This window comes from Glandiceps talaboti, chromosome 12 (assembly GCF_964340395.1).
Source record: "Glandiceps talaboti chromosome 12, keGlaTala1.1, whole genome shotgun sequence".
In the NCBI taxonomy this organism is placed as follows: Eukaryota; Metazoa; Hemichordata; class Enteropneusta; family Spengelidae; genus Glandiceps; species Glandiceps talaboti.
This window is the reverse complement of record NC_135560.1, coordinates 23,114,175-23,134,624: the sequence shown is the minus strand read 5'-3', so window position 1 is coordinate 23,134,624 and position 20,450 is coordinate 23,114,175. Positions and strand designations below refer to the sequence as shown.

At 36.9% G+C, this 20,450-nt stretch overlaps 3 protein-coding genes across 3 annotated transcripts in view; all 3 read left to right on the top strand.

Annotated features, from left to right (window-relative positions):
• Positions 1 to 3,020: 3,020 nt before the first annotated feature.
• LOC144443834 (streptavidin-like) lies at positions 3,021 to 8,565 on the top strand. Its single transcript, XM_078133397.1, has 5 exons — positions 3,021 to 3,035; positions 5,040 to 5,156; positions 5,875 to 6,009; positions 6,799 to 6,985; positions 7,743 to 8,565. The coding sequence occupies exons 2-5, from the start codon at positions 5,051 to 5,053 to the stop codon at positions 7,795 to 7,797; spliced, it is 483 nt and encodes a 160-aa protein (XP_077989523.1). The 5' UTR covers positions 3,021 to 3,035; positions 5,040 to 5,050; the 3' UTR covers positions 7,798 to 8,565.
• A 994-nt stretch (positions 8,566 to 9,559) lies between these two features.
• LOC144443134 (organic cation transporter protein-like) lies at positions 9,560 to 16,345 on the top strand. The gene is made up of 10 exons (XM_078132504.1): positions 9,560 to 9,988; positions 10,711 to 10,814; positions 11,707 to 11,861; positions 12,590 to 12,758; positions 13,292 to 13,445; positions 13,702 to 13,790; positions 14,409 to 14,626; positions 15,024 to 15,135; positions 15,615 to 15,824; positions 16,162 to 16,345. Exons 1-10 carry the CDS (start codon positions 9,560 to 9,562, stop codon positions 16,343 to 16,345), a joined length of 1,824 nt encoding a protein of 607 aa, XP_077988630.1.
• A 1,164-nt stretch (positions 16,346 to 17,509) lies between these two features.
• The window catches only part of LOC144443241 (lon protease homolog, mitochondrial-like), an 18,394-nt gene continuing 15,453 nt past the window's right edge, over positions 17,510 to 20,450 (top strand). Inside the window, exons 1-3 of the mRNA XM_078132662.1 lie at positions 17,510 to 18,126; positions 18,811 to 18,899; positions 19,577 to 19,696. Coding sequence (XP_077988788.1) covers positions 17,779 to 18,126; positions 18,811 to 18,899; positions 19,577 to 19,696 — 557 coding nt within the window. The 5' untranslated portion in view covers positions 17,510 to 17,778. The remainder of the gene's footprint in view (positions 18,127 to 18,810; positions 18,900 to 19,576; positions 19,697 to 20,450) is intronic.

Here is a 20,450-nt window from a genome sequence, read left to right as displayed (position 1 = left end):
CTTGAAAATTCTGTTGGTCTGAAAGGGGGCGACGAAATATTTTACTCGTGATTTGAAGCAAATTTAACTCAAGGAGCAATCGTTTACCGAGTATAATTGCAAAATTTCTTGCGGCTATGTTGAATTACATGTGTGTATCATGAGGTAGGTGACTGTCAGAGAATTTGTTTTGTGTATTCATCTTCTGAAAGATATTGAAGTTCAAATATTCAAGTAAAGGCTTTCAAAACTCGATTAGTTGTTTCGTCAACTATTTTTGCCCTCATTAAAAAAAAAAAAAAAAAAAAAAAAAAATAGTGTGTATTGTTTGAAATCTTACGCCTCTAAATGGCCTCCTATATATACATGACTGTCTTTATTTTCAAAAAGTGTCATTGTTTCTGAAGTTCTGTTTGTTGTTTGCGGGACACTGCACTATTGGTTCAGTGTATGTATGTGACAAAATATCTTGGATAAGTTTGAAGTCAGTAGTTGAATTAATGTAATTTTGGATTTGAACCATAACAAAAGTTAGGATTTCACATTTCAACATTTCATTACGCCATACCCAGTAGTACTTTGATTTATACCTAACACATTGTAGCTATATACCTCATTCGAAAGTACTCATTTGAATCGATTTGATTTTGTCTAAATCAAGTTTTGAAATATCAGTTAGCGTTGCACATGTAGCATCTTAACCTTCAATTCTATATGTATTATTGCATCATCCAGTTTCTCTCGCATTTCAATTTCTCCAAAAAGGCACTATATCTTATAAAATTACTCTTCTCAAATAAATAGGCAACTAGAATAGGCTAAATTTATTCACAAGGTATGATGTTACTCCTAATCATTATCTCTTCCATACCATAGCTACAGATAGTATGTGTAAGGCTGCAACAAGTTCTTAAGGCTAGCTGGATAACATTGTTGTATAATATTGTAGTTAATTATTACACCGTGACGAGACACAAACTGAACTCATAGAATGTGTATTGTTGCAAGCAGTAAACAAAGTAAAGACATCGCGTGATCGTAAAACCATTAGTTCACCTTCTTGGGGTACAGGGCAGCGAAAATTTCAATAACACAGTGTTTTCGATACGGATTGAAGCCTACCTGAACAAAGGGTTAGTTTTGACAACTGTAACTGTACAACATATAGCTAGACCCCCGGGCATAGCGGCCATACCACTCTTAGTAAGGGGATGTATCTTTACTCGGTTCTTATAGTAAGGGATAGAGTTTCCCGCTCGTATGGTACATTTCTTTACAACCGTGAACTATACAGCTATATTTAATGCAGGCTGCTTTTCTTGTCTGACTCCCTCTGCTAGCATACGATTTACAAATCAAATTGACATCAATTTATACAAAATGTACACCATGAAACATGCGAGGCCTTCAAAGAAATCGTTGATTCTCAGTTGACCATGCCATGATTTCACCGACAAGGACAATGTAGATATTAACTCACACTAATAAATAAGAAATATATATCTGGCAAGAAATGTTTACTCGTGCATCGTCAGGGATCCGTAATGTTTGCCTCTACATTAAGCTGTCGACAGTCGTTCGTGCCTTTTTTGCTACGTTTCATCTTAAACAAGTCGTCGCCTCACTCCGTAGCACTGAATACGTAGTAACAGGAACTGTACGAGTGCCTCGGGCACGCGGTTGTAGTATTGCGCCGGATCGGGGCGAGGTAACGACTTCAGTTTTAGATAAAAAAAACGTAGCAACAAAGGCCCGAACGACTGTCGACAGTCTACCTCTACATGTGACACATTAGTATAATTTATTAGCTTTGCTTAGTTGCACACCTCACTAGATTCTTGAGGGGTCGACCATTTGATGTCTTGGGGGAGGGCTTGGAAGATTTCGGGGGAAAAAAGATGCCAAATGGAGTTGCTTGAAAAAAAATCTGGATATGAGTGGGCGATGAAAAAAAGAGATGGACCACTACTGCTAGAAAAAAGATGTCTTGGCAGGGAAATGATGCACAGGTTCGAGTATACTGTTCAACCTGCTAGTACCTCTCCAACCAGGGCACTTGTCAGATCAGACAAACCGTTTCAAACACATGTCAGGGACCAGTCAGTTTCGTTAGCCTGTGGGATATATATTTGTTCTTGCCTCTGTTTCTTTCTTATTTTTTAAAAACATATTGCTTCATGTAAAGGTTCAAACATAACTATACATCATAAAATTATACATATATATACAGGTATGACCTAGTTACCACACTAGTTACAGAACATGCCATGTAAATATCTGGCTGTTTCACAATCAGTGCTTCACTTATCTTGCACTTTGGGGCAAAAGTGAACTTGACTGTTTTGTAATGGTAATCTGCATACTATTAGATAGTTTATAAAAGAACTTAATCTAAATTGTTCTGGTCTCTTGATGCTATGAAACTTTATTTCAAAAATGTTTTAACCTTATGTAGTTGCTTTTTACATGTTAGAGCTGTCTTGTAAAGCTTGCAAATTATTGTCTTAAAGTGTCTGTGAATAGCCTAAACATTGCCTTTAGGAGTAAAATTCCTCCAGGGCTTTTAGGGGGATACCCCCTAGAACCCCCCCCCCCCACACACACGAGGTGGACATATCCCAGTTTCAAAGCTCTCCCCTCTACAGCTTACTGTCAGATGCCATGAAATTTTATTCACGAGGGTCAGTGACTTTTTGTCGGCCTGGCTGGAGAAACTGACTGGTCTGTCTGAATGTTTGAGCTCACCAATCAAATTTCCGATTTGCAATTTCAGTGTGTCATCATACCATGGCATAAAAAATGTCAATGATGTTATTTAATTGAAAATCAAACATGTATGAAAAGAAAAAAAAGTTACCAGCATAGGCGAAGGAGAAAAAAAATAATTCACAGGCAGGCAGGTGGGAAAAAAATGACTCTCCACCATTCTTCCAAGCCCCCCCCCCCCCCAGGATATCGAATGGTCTACCCCCAAGGGTCAAAGGTGCTATGAATATAACTACGCCCAATACAGTCACCTACACTCCTTGCAGTACTGTGAATGCTGTGCACTTCAGGTAAATTTCATATTTTTCGTTTTCTGCCGTCCGGCTTATCGTATGCTCTATCAATTTGTCTGACACATTTTGGACAGAGACAGCGTTTTTCATATGTTTCAAACAACCAGTTAAGACATTCAGTAGATTTTGTGACTTTATGATACCAACGAGATGTTTTGTCAATACCACATTTTGAACAGGGGCCACAATATTTACCTGGGTGAGCTTGTTCTGACAGTAACTTGCATTTGCCACCACCATGGCCACTAATATTGACAGAAATATCACAAAATGGAGGGACCTCAATAGTGTCTGTGTCATACAGTGGCTTTCCTTGGCAGAAGAGCCTAAACTGTCCTTTCTGTAACCATGGTAACCCCCAAATGTGATCGAACAGATGAGTAAATAATTCTTGATTTCCTATGAATGATTTTTATTTTTTCTCTTTTGTCTCACATTATAATATGAAGCGACGAAAATTTCCGTGAAAACCCACTAACAGACAATGTCCGATTAGAGGGTGTTGTCTGATATAATCCTCGTAAATATATGCTAAGGTAACCTCCGTCCAAACTGTGATAAGCAATGATAAGCAACGGTGAATCCTGAAGTAAAAAATACCGCCAATGGCGTTGTAGCACAACTGTACAGGTTTTTAAAATGTTTATCCATATGGTAGTCCATGCTAACAAGAAGTGTTCATTTGTTGAATAACTATCCAGTTGCCTATCCAACCATGTTGCTATCTTTACGATATATGCTATCATTTGTCTGTTGCTATGGACGTTGTCTTGTTGCTAGGCATATTTACATACATTTTTTAATGTTTATTCATTTGTCTTTCTATTCCTGTTATCTTTGCAATATACGTGATTATTTGGCTGTTACTATGGGCGTGGTCTTGTTGCTAGGCACATTTGCATACATTTTTTGAATGTTTATTCATTTGTCTTTCTATTCCTGTTGTTATCTTTGCAATATACGTGATTATTTGGCTGTTGCTATGGGCGTGGTCTTGTTGCCAGGCAAATTTACATACATTTTTTGAATGTTTATTCAATTGTCTATTAATCCCTGTTATCTTTGTGAAATACACGACCGTTTGGCTGTTGCTATGGGCGTGGTCATGTTTGCTAGGGTATTTGCATACATTTTTTGAATGTTTACTCATTTGTCTACCAGATGGTGTTGTTATTTGACCAAAATATACTGCCATTTGGTTGTTGCTAAGGGCGTGGTCATGGTCGCCAGGGCCAATTTTCTCAAAATGTTTTGAAGAAAATCTGCAGAATAACAATTTCAGAAACATCTCACCAAGTTTCAGACTCGGTGACCAAGTACTTTTTGAGATATAAGTTTTTGAACAAAAATGAACATTTTTACACCTAATTTGCATATCACTCATGGAACCATTGTATGCTTAATATATTTTCATCCATACATCCCTATATGCATTCCCATTACATTTCAACCCAATCTGCTCAGTAGTTTTGGAATTATAGATTTTTGACCAAAGACACACTTTTAGCCCTAATTTGCATATCACTGATGGAATCATCACGTCATGAACAAATCTTACTTTACACCCCCTTAACAATGTTCCCACCAAATTGTGCACCAATCTGCCCAGTAGTTTCTGAGTTTAAGTTTTTTGACCCCAAATCACATTTTTTGACCCAAATCACACACCTGTAATGCGATCATTTTGATTTGAACAATTTCCCAACTAGACACCCAAGGTAATGGACCCACCAAATATCATGGCTATCGGTTCAGCACACACACACACACACACACACACACACACACAGACAGACAGACAGACAAACAAACAAACAGACAAACAGACAGACAGACACCGGGCGATCCCTATAGCACTACTGAACCTCAGTTCAGTTGTGCTAAAAAACATATCTATTTTTGAGAGGGGTGGTTTTGGGTGGTGTCATCTACTTTCACATGTAAATCACTGATGTACAGCCATACTTTAATGTCAACGTATCTTTTATTTTTTGGTACTAGGAAAAACATATATGGCGGCTACTTTGTCCCGCATTGCTGTGACGTTAAGGACTTTAAACAAATCACCTTTAGCTGTATTAATGTCTGCGCGACATTCTAGTATGCAGTCACAACAAGGTTAGTTACCTTTGCACATTATTTATATTGTCATAGACTGGATAAAGTTGAACAAGCTTCGCTCGTCCCTATAACCTTATGAGACAGTCTGTGATACTGTCTGTATACGACAATGAAAAAGACGGGTTCGTGGCCTGCCCACAAGCGAAGGAGTACTTCGGCTAACAGGACTAAAACAGGATTCGCACCTACGTCCACCGATTAACGGTTTCCCTACCTACAACTGTATGATCATAGATCTTGGTCAGATCAATTCAAGGGGCTATTGATTTTATTATAATATACCTAGTGATAATGCTGTGCCATGATTCGCTAGAATCAGTCACGTGATAGGAAAATGGAATGACTATTTCCCTAGGGAAATAGTTCCATCAACTATGGCCAGGCAATATGTGTTCACTACCAGCCGGAGCTTAGACAACAGGGTGCTGTCACTTCGTCCTCCATGCGCTAAATCAATGGCATATTCCAGAGACTCCCAGAATGCTTAGCAGCCTCCGGGTAAACAATGACGTCATTACAAACATCTCCCCGAAGTTTACAACAATATTTACATTGTTCTATTTTGAAACTCACTTTTCGAATGCACATGTTGAATTTCAAATATCATCAACGCTAATCAGGCTTTAAACATACTTATTTTCTTCTCGATCAATTCTGATACTATTAGGTTTCATGTCGCCATTTCTTACCATTACTTTTCAATTGAAATCACCAGGAAGTGAAAGTGAAAGTGAAGCAGGTGGTCAGTTGACTGGAACATGGATCAATGAATTGGGATCTAGAATGGTATTGCGTCACTCGCTATGTGGTCAAATTCGAGGTACATATACTACTAAAGTCGGAGAACCAGGTATGCAGATATGTGTTAATACTTTATGACTGAAAAGCAATACATCGTACAATTTTAACAACGGTTTGACATCATCAAATTAAACCTTAGTCTGTAAGGTACGCCGTGACAGGGGCACCCTCAAACATCAGGCAACCAGAGGCCGATGAGGGCGAAACTAATTAAACCTAAAAAACGTCACATATTCTTTCGTATCAGTGACATGCCATGATTACAGTTAGACTCCTACAACTGAATCAATTCACTGAATTGTAATATTCCAATGACATCGACATGTGATTAGTAGAATTATGAAATTCAGAAATTGGATGTGTAACTAGTTATTTAAGTGGCATAGTAATATAAACTTTGTGTTATATTTCAAACTTTAGTTTTAACATATTGGCATCAGATCATGGTCTCCAATAGTTCATAAAGTTTCAGCCACTTTAATTCTGATGGCTGATTTAATTTCGTAACCTAAGGAATTTTGACTGACTGTTCTTAACGTTGATATATAAGCATATAAGCATGTAAATATATATTGTTCAGTCACATATTCCTCCATGACATCCCTAATTCCATCGGTAAGTCACATATTTCCTCATGATATTTCCAATTCCATCGTTAAGTCACATATTTCCCCATGATATTCCTAATTCCATCGTTCAGTGATATATTTCCCCATGATATTCCTAATTCCCTTCACTCAACTCCAAATTTGTTGCCAGAATAAACAAATCAAGTTTAACCCAGCATTGCTTATTATTTACATATACAAGCAACTTTACCATTTATTCTTGCCATTAGGTGACCAGGAGGATGTACATGGCTTTTCCAACTGTAAAAATAACACGTTTGGCATCAGTGTATCTTGGAACGAAGGGGAGTCTCTTACTAGTTGGACTGGTCAATGGTTTGATGGTGGAAATAAACTGAGAGCTATGTGGATTCTGACCGCTGAAAACTCACCTGGAGAATATTGGGGTTCAAACTTGTAGGTCACCACTTATATTTTATAATCTGTAAGGTACGCCGTGTCGGGGCGCCCTCGGCCAACACCAAGACCGTTGAGGACGTAGTGACACGACGTATCTTAAACAGTCTATTTTACCGGTACGATGAATAGACGTTTGAGAGAGAGAGAGAGAGAGAGAGAGAGAGAGAGAGAGAGAGAGAGAGAGAGAGAGAGAGAGAGAGAGAGAGAGAGAGAGAGAGAGAGAGAGAGAGAGAGAGAGAGAGAGAGAGAGCGCGAGAGAGCGAGAGCGAGCGAAAGTGAGAGTCTCCAACGTCTATGGAGTGAAGTGAAAGTCTGTCAGCTAATTGAATGAAAATGGCTTATTTTCACTTTTTCTCTGTGTATTTTTCTCAGTTCCGTTTATAGTCTTTTGTTTTCTTTTTAAACCATTCAACCCTACATAATAAACGAATTAGGTATTCATTATCATTTTACCGGGATTTTGTATTGACAGAGGAATTAAATATAATCCCTACATATACGAAACGCGTTGCTTCCACTTGTCTCTGTATTGTTAATGACTATTCCCTTTCAACAAAATCGTTATGATTTCAAGCGACCAAAAATACATGCCGTTTCTTCCTTGTCTGTTGATGACGAATACATCTGAAGGAAGATTTTGCGTTTAAAAGATATTAAGAATATTATTAATATTTCATATTACCGCAGTTAATAAGATGAGAGCTTGTTTGTTCATTTAAGTAAAGCTTTTGTTCGTTTGCTTATCATTTTATAGGATTGGGGAAGACATCTTCCTGAAGACAGCGGATAAAGAAAATGAAACCAACTGACATCCTGTGTTGCCAACATTAGCAGATCAGCTTATTCTTAAGGCCTAAAAAATTGTGTGTTTCCTATTACGCCCAATTTTAGATTAGATGGGGGTAGATAGATTTTTTTTATTTTATTTTTTTTTTATATATTTTTTTCATGTGTGAGTGTCTAGTTCAGGTAGTTATTTTTTCCTTTGTTTTCCATATTGTCTCTGTGTTATAGTTTTCCTCTCATCAGATGAACAGCCATTACAGATTCAGATTGGAAGAACAGTTTTATATTGTCTTTTTAAGTTGATATCAGTTTGTGCATCCACTATTTCTTGCGAGACTTCACAATTTTCGCGATTTTGTTATTTTTTCTCGAATACGTAAACAAAAGTTCTTCCAAATTAGGTCTAAAAACATATTCATAATTTCAGTAATTTCAATATTTTAACAACATCGCATGTCCTAGTTTGACTGAAAGGTCAACAGACTGTCTCAAGGCTATCGGATTCAGACCGCAAGATTCCAAGCATACTCGAGTACATGAGACGACAGTCTGCATTTCATAAATAGCTAGGATTCATAATGATCATTCGTCAATGTTTTGATAATAGTCTTTTGGGAGTGGTAACACCTCTTGAAGACTTTGATATGGTTTGCATTAATTATTTGGCCATTGGCCATGAGTTATGTAAATTTAGACTTTAAGGACGTCACAATAAAGAACACTTGGGACTGGCAGCAGGGGGCACTTGGCTTCGGGGGAAGTCAATGAACGAGGCACTTGCTAGGTGCTTGCCTTGGTTTCCAGTGTAGACCTTTAAACACAAACTGTGTGTAGTCTGAGCTAATTCCCTAAGGTTCAAGTAGTGATCCCGGTACAGAAGTTGAGTCGGTACATGGGATGTGAGATGTGAGAGTGTTTCGAGTGTAGTTACTTGGTCTGTCAGCTGTGTGCGAAGATCAAAAAGTAACACGAGGATCGTCGTTAAAACTAGGTTGGGTCGGGTAACGGGAACCAAACATATCGGTAAATAGTCTTCAGGTGTGTGTGTGTGTGTGTGTGTGTGTGTGTGTGTGTGTGTGTGAATGCGCCGGGGGTGGGTGTTCCGGATCACACATTAGAGGAAAGAAAACTGCTGCTCATTCGCGATTCGGGATAAATAAATAAAACAATGCAATCACAATAGCGGAAAATAATGGGCAATTTAAGCCCATCTCACATGGTCTTTGATTTTGTTTTTGCATAGGTCAAATTCTTACATATGTGTAACAGATATGTGTAGTGTGTCTTTGCCAATCTCAATAACATTGTGAAATTAAAGCCAGTAGCAATGGCAGCCTGAGACATTTAAAACTAGTAGTCGTGCTTAGTGAGACATATCATACATATTGCATTGTAGTCTGTAAGGTACACCTTGACAGGGCGCCCTCACACATCGATCAACCATTGCAGAGGGGGTGTACATAGAGTGTCCCCTCCTAGGTTACAGTGCAAACATAGCTTTGTACAATAAACATTACCTGTACTGGCACGATTTTTAGTTTAAAGATCAGATTTCATATTTCATGGTGAATTATTGGCATTGTCAATAAAATAAATGCTGAAGTATTGTTAGGCAGTATTCTTATATGGCAGCAGTGTTGTCATATACAGTACCGTCAGTAAACAAACCTGTCAAACTAGTATTTTAAATCATGCAAAAAACGTCAAACGAAACAAATATTCCACAAATCATCAGCGTGTTTGCACAGCTATAGAAATTAGTTTGGATCCGGAACTCGTTTGAAAATGGTGGAATTTGACGACATTTTAAAACATGTTGGAGAATTTGGAACTTACCAAAAACGGGCATATCACCTTCTATGCTTGGTAGGGATCATAGCAGCCTTCCATGCATTTGCACAGGTGTTTCTAGTGGCGGAAACAGATCATTGGTGTAACGTTCCCGAGCTAGATGGATATGAAGAAACATACTGTGTAAATACAACAACGAAAGCAACATGTCTCGAAACAATGAAGAACTTAAGCATTCCTCGAGAAGAAAACAGCGGCAACTGTGAGAGTAGTTTTCTTTACAGCAACTGTCATCGATATGATGTTTCAAATATATCGTTTTATCCTGGTATGGACATTACCAAGTATACCAACAATACCATTGGTTGTGACTATGGCTGGAAATATGACCGTACTCAGTACAAATCTACAATTTTTCAAGAGGTAATCAAATGATGCTTGATTTTGTTTCCTTCGTATCAAATACAACATTCATGCATATCTGTGAACTTTTCGAAACAAGGGCTGGCTGCGCAAAGCTTATATAAAATATATGATTTGTGACCTCAAAAGGAAGGAAAGCAAAGAAATCAATCAATGATATATATCACGATATAAGAACATAATGTCATTCAATGTTGATACAAGTATGACAAGCAGACAATGTTCATGGTAAAAATTGAGAACCAGTGGTGACATTGAAGGGTTAAAGGAACAAGCAGAATTGAAGGCGGGGTGAGGGCTGAGGAGAAAATATTCATAATATAACCGAAACGGTACGCCGTGTCGGGGCGCCCTCGACCAACACCAAGACCGTTGAGGACGTAGAGACGTATCTTAAACAGTCTATTTTACCGGTACGGTGAATAGACATTTGAGAGAGAGAGAGAGAGAGAGAGAGAGAGAGAGAGAGAGAGAGAGAGAGAGAGAGAGAGAGAGAGAGAGAGAGAGAGAGAGAGAGAGAGAGAGAGAGAGAGAGAGAGAGAGAGAGAGAGAGAGAGAGAGAGAGAGAGAGAGAGAGAGAGAGAGAGAGAGAGGGAGGGGAAAACTTGGCTTACCCACTACTACAAAAAAACCGATGTATTACAACAATGCAACATAAACACTAAACCAAGAACAACACTTCAACTTATAATTTCTCCTTTTTGCACCATTATTTTCCTCAGTATGATTTGGTTTGTGGTCGCTATTACTTGGGAGCGCTGTCATCATCCATGCAAATGGTTGGTTTGTTGATAGGGAATCTACTTTTCGGCATGCTGTCTGATAAGTAAGTTTGTCAGTTGAATTGTGTATGAACATAAGTTGCAAGTTATTCGAGCTCTAACTTGAAGATCTTTATTTAAAAATAATCATCGATATTCCAATCCTGTAACAACTTCATGTGTAATTTTCGTTCGTCAAAACAAACGCACGCACACACACACACACACACACACACACACACACACACACACACACACGCACACACACACATATACATACATATACATACACATACACACATACATAGTACTGAGTATACATACATACATACATACATACATACATACATACATACATACATACATGCATACATACATACATACATACATACATACATACATACATACATACATACATACATACATACATAGCATACATACATACATACATACATACATACATACATACGTACGTACGTACGTACGTACGTACGTACGTACGTACATACATACATACATACATACATACATACATACATACATACATACATACATACATACATACATACATACATACATACATACATACATACATACATACATACATACATACATACATACATACATACATACATACACACACACATACATACATACATATGCATACATACATACATACATACATACATACACACACACACACATACATACATACATACATACATACATACATACATACATACATACATACATACATACATACATACATACATACATACATACATACATACATACATACATACATACATACATACATACATACATACATACATACATACATACATACATACATACATACATACATTTGTAACTAAGGTAATGCCAACAAGCGATAGCTAGGTAAGCTTACTAGTCACGTTTTTAATACGGGTGTATATATTATTATTATGATTTCAGGATTGGTCGAATGAAGGCACTGATAATAGCCACCGTGTTAATGATAGTCAGTGGTACAGCATGTGCATTCTCTCCCAATATCATTGTTTACTGTATATGCAGAATTGGGGTTGGATGTGCTGAGATGGGAATGTTTCTGGCAGCCTATGTATTGGGTGAGGAAATTATCATTAAGTAGTACAATGTTATAACTTATAACTCAAACAGCTACAGGAAAGATAGGAAGTAACTGTAGTAAAACTATTGACCAATGAAGGACGTCGACAAATGGAGACACGTTAAGACTTTCGAAATGTTTATTACCCTAACCCTAACCTATAACCGGAAAGTTGGTTGGTTGGTTGGTTTAAAAATCAAAACAAGAAAATATGTACATTTTGACGATACTTTCACCATCACACTTTAACAGTCTGAATGCCTCAGAAATGACAATCAAAGTCCAGAAACTATGAACACACTTGTTTAAATAATTAAATGTCTCCGATTTCATAAAACGTTAATTTTCGTCCAGATACGTGTTTGTGGGGCCGCCATCTTGTCGTCATTGATTTCCTTTTAATCCACTATTTTGTTATCATTTCATAGGATTGCAGAATTATAGGGTCGGTTGGGTCACGAGGTACAGAACGCCATTGTTGCGATGATTGACATCTTAAGTTCATCACCTTACATTGATACCGAAGTATTTTACCTGGATATTGATAATAATCCCGAGAGAGGAGCTGTAGTTCTAGTAACACATTTGCTTGTAGATTTCTCTGATAGTTTGTTTTCCAAGCCTAGTAGTTACAATATGTCTATGAATGTTGTCAATCATCCAGGTATGAAGTTATTAATAACGAAGTAGTAAATGTTTTCTCATTTTGTACAACCCAACTACAAGGTACTGAACTGGTTGGACCCTCCAAGAGGTTGTATGCTGGAATAGTTATAGATTTTTTCTTCAGTTTTGGTTATATTTTAATGTCTGGTTTAGCTTATTTCATTCGATATTGGTGGATATTACAGCTCGTCATGACACTTCCCAGTGTCCTTTTCCTTAGTTACTGGTGGTAAGTAACAACTTAAATATCAGGCCTAATATTTAGGTATAAAAAAATAATGTTTCATAGTATAATCGAGATTTATTACACCAAACAGTTCTTACTTACACAAACTCGTCATTGGTCATGATCGAATGACATTACAACGAGTCAATTGCCTGAATCATTTCGATAAAAAATGACATAGATGTTAATTTACATTTTTCGACGGTTGATTGTATAAAAGGGATATTATGTCTAATTCTAATGCAAACGTTCTCTTGCTATCATCCATCCTTGACAGTGTTAATAATGTCTGTCTGTCTGTCTGTCTGTCTGTCTGTCTGTCTGTCTGTCTGTCTGTCTGTCTGTCTGTCTGTCTCCCCCCCCCCACACACACACACACTCTCTCTCTCTCTCTCTCTCTCTCTCTCTCTCTCTCTCTCTCTCTCTCTCTCTCTCTCTCTCTCTCTCTCTCTCTCTCTCTCTCTCTCTCTCTCTCTCTCTCTCTCTGATTTAACAACCCATTTGTGGCTTAATCTGTTTTTATTTCAAATGTTTAGGATCATCCCGGAATCTCCAAGATGGCTAATGTCTGTCGGCAAAACGGAGAAAGCCGAACAAATTATTCGTAAGTGTGCAAAGGTTAATAAGCGAACAGTCCCAGAGAGTGTATATGAAGAACTGCAGAAAGACAATTTGAAGAATGAAGAAATGGTGAGATTCTGAAATAAACTCAACAAACTTCAATGGAAAAATTATATACATTGTATCTGTGAACATCTTTATTGGTTGGTTTATATGTTTGTCTGAGACGGATTGTTTGTTTCCCTTAAACGTAAAATACAAGACTTATATTCCTAAAATTATTCATTTTACCGCGTTTGATAATTTGGTATCTAAATCGATCACCATCGCATGATCGTTTACAACGACCTTTTTACATTTTAATTTGTTTATTTTTCTGAAGAAGAAGAAGACGAAAGAGGATACAGGGAGTGTGACAGATATCTTTCGACTTCCAAATATGAGAAAGAAAACGTTGAGTTTATTTTGCATTTGGTGAGTTCAGACGATGTAATTGTACTTCAGACGATGTAACTATAGTTCAGACGATGTAACTATATCTAACCGAGTGATTACCTCTGCCAATGAGAGATGGACAGAGTACTAGTGTTATGTGTTTTCATCTTGGTTGTTATCTCAAAATCTCAAATGTTACAGATGATATTAAAAAACGTGTGGAAATCTTGCATGCGATAAAAAAAAACAATTGCCTAGGTTTTGGCTGAAATCCATGGTTACCATGCCAACCAAAATAATTGGAATTGAAAATTTGAACATTTTTGTCAAAATGACTCAAAATGGCATATAAATTACGGGTATCCATCACGATATTTTAGTGGATTTTGTTTTTAAAAACTTATGAAATTCTACCTGTTTGCCAATCTGTACCATAGAGAAACATCAGTTTCATATAATACTGTTTATATGAATGACATATTCAAAAGTCTTAGAGCGACCGTTGGTGGCTTTGCAAACATTGACAATGAAAGACAGTGTGAAATCGAAACTTGTGATGATGAGCTGTGGTGTGTTTGTTCAACGACGTTCTCTTCATTGATGCATGTTTTGTATTAAATTTGCTGACCATGTCTTTAACTATAAAACATTCTCCAGGGCTACAAATAGTATGGTTTACTACGGGTTGGCGCTCAACACATCCAGACTTGGCGGTGATGACTATCTCAATGCATTTATTTCTGGAGCTGTGGAGTTCCCTGCTCAGTTACTCAGTCTATATGCACCAGGAACTATACTTGGTCGTAGATGGTCTCTATGTAGCTTGTTGGTCGCTGGAGGGACTGCCTGTCTTCTGACATTATTTGCACCGTCTTGTAAGTATCAGTGTAAAAGTAAAAACTATGTATGTATGTATGTATGTATGTATGTATGTATGTATGTATGTATGTATGTATGTATGTATGTATGTATGTATGTATGTATGTATGTATGTATGTATGTATACTCAGTACTATGTATGTGTGTATGTATGTATGTATGTATGTATGTATGTGTATGTATATGTGTGTGTATGTATGTATGTATGTATGTATGTATGTATGTATGTATGTATGTATGTATGTATGTATGCACGTGTGCGTGGTGCGTGCGTGCGTGCGTGCACTGGATGGATGGATGGATTGATGTATGGATGTACATATGCATGTGCGTGTGTAGTTTGTAAGTTGTTGAATTGACTTGTCAGACGTCTGTTTCAATTTGTGGTCATAGGTGAGATGGAATGGATCGGAATATCTCTAGCAATGACTGGAAAACTATGTATTACGGCCTCGTACTCAGTAGTGTACCTTTTTACGGTAGAAATGTATCCTACTCCTTTACGGTTAGTTTCGATTTTATCTTTTACCTATCTTATAATGAATTTGTCTATAATGCAATATAAAAGCATTGTGTCATCAAGCGATTTTGATGCATTGTCTGAGAACTTTAGTGTCAATTTCACAACATCTGTAAAAATACAAAATACAGAAGAAGATTTTTTAAACACGACAGCATTTGTATGTAATTGCTAGGAAATGGTTATAAACTTGTCGTGAATTTAATACATTTATTGATTCATATTTTGTGTTATACGTTGTTATTGTTAACATTGTTGCCGTTTCTGATGATACGTCCCTGATACTACTACTTGCTTGTATCGTCATTTCTATTACTGCTGTTTTCCGAACCCCTTTCCCATTGTGAGTCATCCACAAAACTCTTGGCAAAACGCCGTCAGAGTAGCAATGTATGTATAACCTGATAACCCTGAGTAATCATTTTTTACAGTAATATATGTTTCACCCACTCTTTTTAACCCAGCACCATTGGTATAGGTTTGTGCTCCACCTTTGCTCGTTTTGGTGGGATCCTGGCTCCTCAGATGTTATTGATTGGTTCAATTTGGGAACCTTTACCAATTATCATATTCGGAGTATGCTCAATTCTGGCTGGATCACTGGCTTTGTGGCTACCGGAAACTAGGAATAGGAAATTACCAGAGACAATGCAGGAAGGAGAGAATTTCGGAAAGTACGAACTATAATCTGTTCTGTAATAACTGATAAGATAGTATTTATCATCATCATCATCATCATCATCATCATCATCATCATCATCATCATCATCATCATCATCATCATCATCATCATCATCATCATCATCATCATCATCATCATCATCATCATCATCATCATCATCATCATCATCATCATCATCATCATCATCATCATCATCATCATCATCATCATCATCATCATCATCATCAATCATTAATCTTTATTATTGACTTTATTTAATATCTATAAATTGTCTTCTTCACAATATTGAGGACAAGTTTAGTAATAATACCGTCGTTCTTCCTTTTCAGGAAATCAGTGTCTCGGAAATGTGACGTAGCAGTTGATATCATGCACACAGTGATAGAGGGAAGGAATGAGAATGGTACTGGTATGAAGATGGATTTATTAGAAAAGACGAGTTATCTGGACAAAGCTGTGCAAACAATTTACAACGAAGATGGTGTGGAAAATCCAGTGTCCAGTCGACTGTAACACTGTTCTGTGTGCATTGAAAGTTTTAGTGGTAGCATTGACAGTGATCTTTGGTAGTGGTAGTCTATGCAACGAAAATTAAAACAATTTTTCACTATAATTTTATAAATAGTCACACCGTAGAATATCGAAATCCTAAATTGCTTTATTAGTTTTGTTTGCTGTTTGTGTATTTATCCAAGATTTCAAATAATACTAGTATACTAGTAGTTACAAAATGCATGTATGCGTTAGGAGCACTGTGGCAAATTATCCACACTCTACACAATGTATCTATCTTAAGGGGAAACTGAATTTTAAGGGTCAGTAAATATACTTTGTAACACACACACACACACACACACACACACACACCCAACTAACTAACTAACCAACCAACCAACCAACCAACCAATCAATAATTTAATAAAATATACAAGGAATGTGTTGTCATTTGACTTCGTATCTGAAGCAATGTAATGTTTATCTTGTGAAAGATGTAGTTGTGTTCTCTTAGTAAAACTTCTAGATAATACCAAAGTCTGTCTTTGTCGATTTAGTCGATATAATTTTGTTCCATAGTGTATAGTGTAGGTTGGGGTTTCTACCCCCTTCGTCCCCACACACAAACACATCTGAAATACTAAAAAAAATAACTTTTGTTAACTTACAATGTAAACCTCTGAATAATCCATGTTGAATAAAATAAATGAATTGAATTGGATTGGTGTGTGTGTGTGTGTGTGTGTGTGTGTGTGTTGGGCCACATGGGGGCCAGGCTTTGTTAGTTATGTTTACGAAAAACAAAAACAAAACAAAACAAACAAACGAACGAACGAACAAAAAATATATATAAATACTGACAAACATGAACGACACTACATAGTCTTGCTGCTAGACGTTCGGGCTTTCTTACAACACGGATAAACGAACGAAGTTCGCAGTGAGAGCATCCTCGATAGCGATGTTCGGTCGTGTGTCGTATTGTATCGGAAGAACATCCGAGGTCTAGCAGCTAGACTAATCACTACAGTGACCATCATTTCACAAAGTAGAAAAGAAATTATTTGGTGGTCTAAATTTTGAACCCCCCCCCCCCCGCTCCGCTCTTCCGGCTGCCAAAATAATTCCCACAAGCCCCTGCGCGTCTTCCGTTTATCAAAATGGCGACTTACATGATGAAACTCCAGCAGACCGGGCTTCTGAAACATCGGACGCTGTATTGGAAGTACAGACTCTCTTCTTGGAAGCAAAGTGTAAAAAATGAAAGGTCTTGTGTTTTACAACGTAGATGCAAAAGTTCATGTAGCAGTAACAACATTTCACCAAATTTTACTGTTCGGACAGATTCATCTAGCCCGAAGCATGGTCCATCGTTGTGTAACATCACGAGTAGTGCAGGTAGAACTCTGTGTCGTTCAAATGTTTTGCGTCAGTTTGAATCTGCTAGGGCGATGCCGGCCTTAAGTAGTAAAATTTGGAAATGGGATGGATTCGGAAGTAGTGGTGGTAGTGATGGAAGTGCTAGCGGTGGGCAAGACGGCGGAGAGCAGAGTACAGGAGGCGGTGCCAATGATGATGATAACCGGGATAGTAGTTCTGGAGACGATAGCAGTGGCAGTGGCGGAGAGGGAGAAGATGGTGGTGACAGCAATAGCAATGGGAAAGGACGGTTTACTCCTCCAACTCCACCACCGATGACATCCCTGACTCCAATGACTGTCCCAGAGTCGTTCACTCCTGTGCCAATTATTGCTGTTAGTCGTAATCCACTTTTCCCGAAATTTATTAAAATGATTGAGGTGGGTGTTTCTATTGCCATTATTCTTATATGTACTTGTTGATAATTTTTATCATTTTACATTAGTTGAGCTGGTCTTACTCATCATTGTATTCGAGCTGTTCTTACTTTTACTTTTAGCATTGTATTCGAGCTGGTCTTACTTTTATCATTGTATTTTTAATCATTTGTTATATATTTTATTGTGAAACGGTTTGTTATTGTTTTGATGGAAGTCGCTATAGAAAAATAAAGTATTATTATTATTATTATTATTATTATTATTATTATTATTATAGACAGGCACAATACAATTATCCACGATCAAACAGTAGCACTTTGAAAACCCCATACTCCTACCTTTTGCAAGAGTGCAATTTCATAAAGAAAGATTGCTTTGTGAAAAGTTGAGATTGTCACAGTTTAATAATGGGTCAAGCTGAAAATGGAACAAGTTGATCTGACACAGCTTGAACCTGGCAAGTTTTGTACTACGACTCTTTTGCTACATTTTCTTGATTTTGTAACACAAGTTTTGGTTTGTTCAAGCTACACTTTGAGTAATCCAATTCTGATGTCAAAAATTGTTTTTGGAAAGCAAAGAAATTATAGATGGATTCCAAGGTGATATTTTTCTTTTTGACTTGTAATTGTCAGACATAAATTATTTTACCTTTATTTTACATCTGTATTTATACATTGATAGATTGCTGATAAGTCTTTGGTAGATCTGATCCGTAGGAAAGTTCAACTGGCACAGCCCTATGCTGGTGTCTTCCTTAAAAAGGATGACAGGTAGGTTCTAAAACTCCTCACACTCAGTCACATTGCCTTCTAGCACAAAACATAACAACAACAACAACAACAACAACAACAACAACAACAACAATGCGCTACACTACACGTACATGATGTTGAAAACACCATAGCTTGCATCAAGTAGACTTACACTGACTGCCATGAATATTAAAAGATGAGAAAATATGGTTTCCTATACAATTCGTGGATTGCCGAGCATTGATCATCATCATCAGTGTAAACAGTGAACAAATGCAGCTCATTTGGACACATCGCCTTTCATACAGTCACTAGTAAACATATGTATCTGGAGCTACCGATAAAATAAATCTCTCACAATGGTCAGCGTGACTATGAATTGATTATTTGTGGTTAAAAACAATAACATTATTGTTTGCAATATTATGTGATTAGTATTTATTATCACATTTCCATGATGCAACATTCAACATGGCAGGTTTGCAAGTTCCCTATTGGGGTGAACAAGAGTTCCAATTTGGTGTTTCTTGGCAATCAAGTGAAAAATATTTGATATGAAATCATGAAATGACTTTCCAGAACCCAAAGTTTATGAAAATACTTTTATCCCGGAAGTGGCATTGCCCTTTAAATATTTTGATTTGATATTGATGTATCTGTAGTGATAAAAATACATATTTTCTTTCAAATTCCAGCAATGAATCTGAAATAGTTGGCAACATGGAGGATATATATCCTATTGGTACATTTGTACAGATTCATGAATTACAGGACCTTGGTGACAAACTACGTATGATTGTTATGGGACATAGAAGGTAAGCCAGAATACTTGTAAAACATACTACTGAACATTATTTCAGGATTAATAGGTACTTTGTCAGCTTGGTAGTGTTAGTTTAGAAGAAAGGCATAAGAATATCTGCCAGCAATTTGGTTGTAAGATTGTAAATGTACAACACAAACTTCATCAAATTGTATCTGATAGCCATTCTCCTAGTTATGAATCCTGACATGAAACCAAAATCACATTCAAGTTTAGAACAAAACATATGGAAAACAGTCCTGTTATGAATTGTATAAAATTGAACCAGTAGTGTGTCTGTTATGACTAAGTTGTACGAGTAGTGTGTTTGTTATGTTAGTTGAACCAGTAGTATGTTTGTTATGTAACTTATTTTCATGTTGAACTCTGTTTTTGTGACTGTTTTACAAATTTTATTTCCATAGTTTACCATTTTTTTCTGTGTTTTCAGAAATTACTTTTACTATAGCCATACAATTCTTTTTATCGATCATCATGTCTTTTTCCAGACTTTTTAATCATGTATTGGCTCATTTTATTTTACCATTAATGGTCACCATTTTGAGTTGAAAATAAACCATTATTATTATATCATATTATATAATTAGTAACCATTTTCCATGAATAAAAGTCACAAATCTTGTCTTAAATTTACTGGTCAAAGTAAACTATAAAGATTCATGCCGCTGTAGATGAAAAGCAAACAATGCAGAAGGAAATTCAGTATTGAAAATGAAGGAGTTAACAGTCACTACATTGTTGTGAGT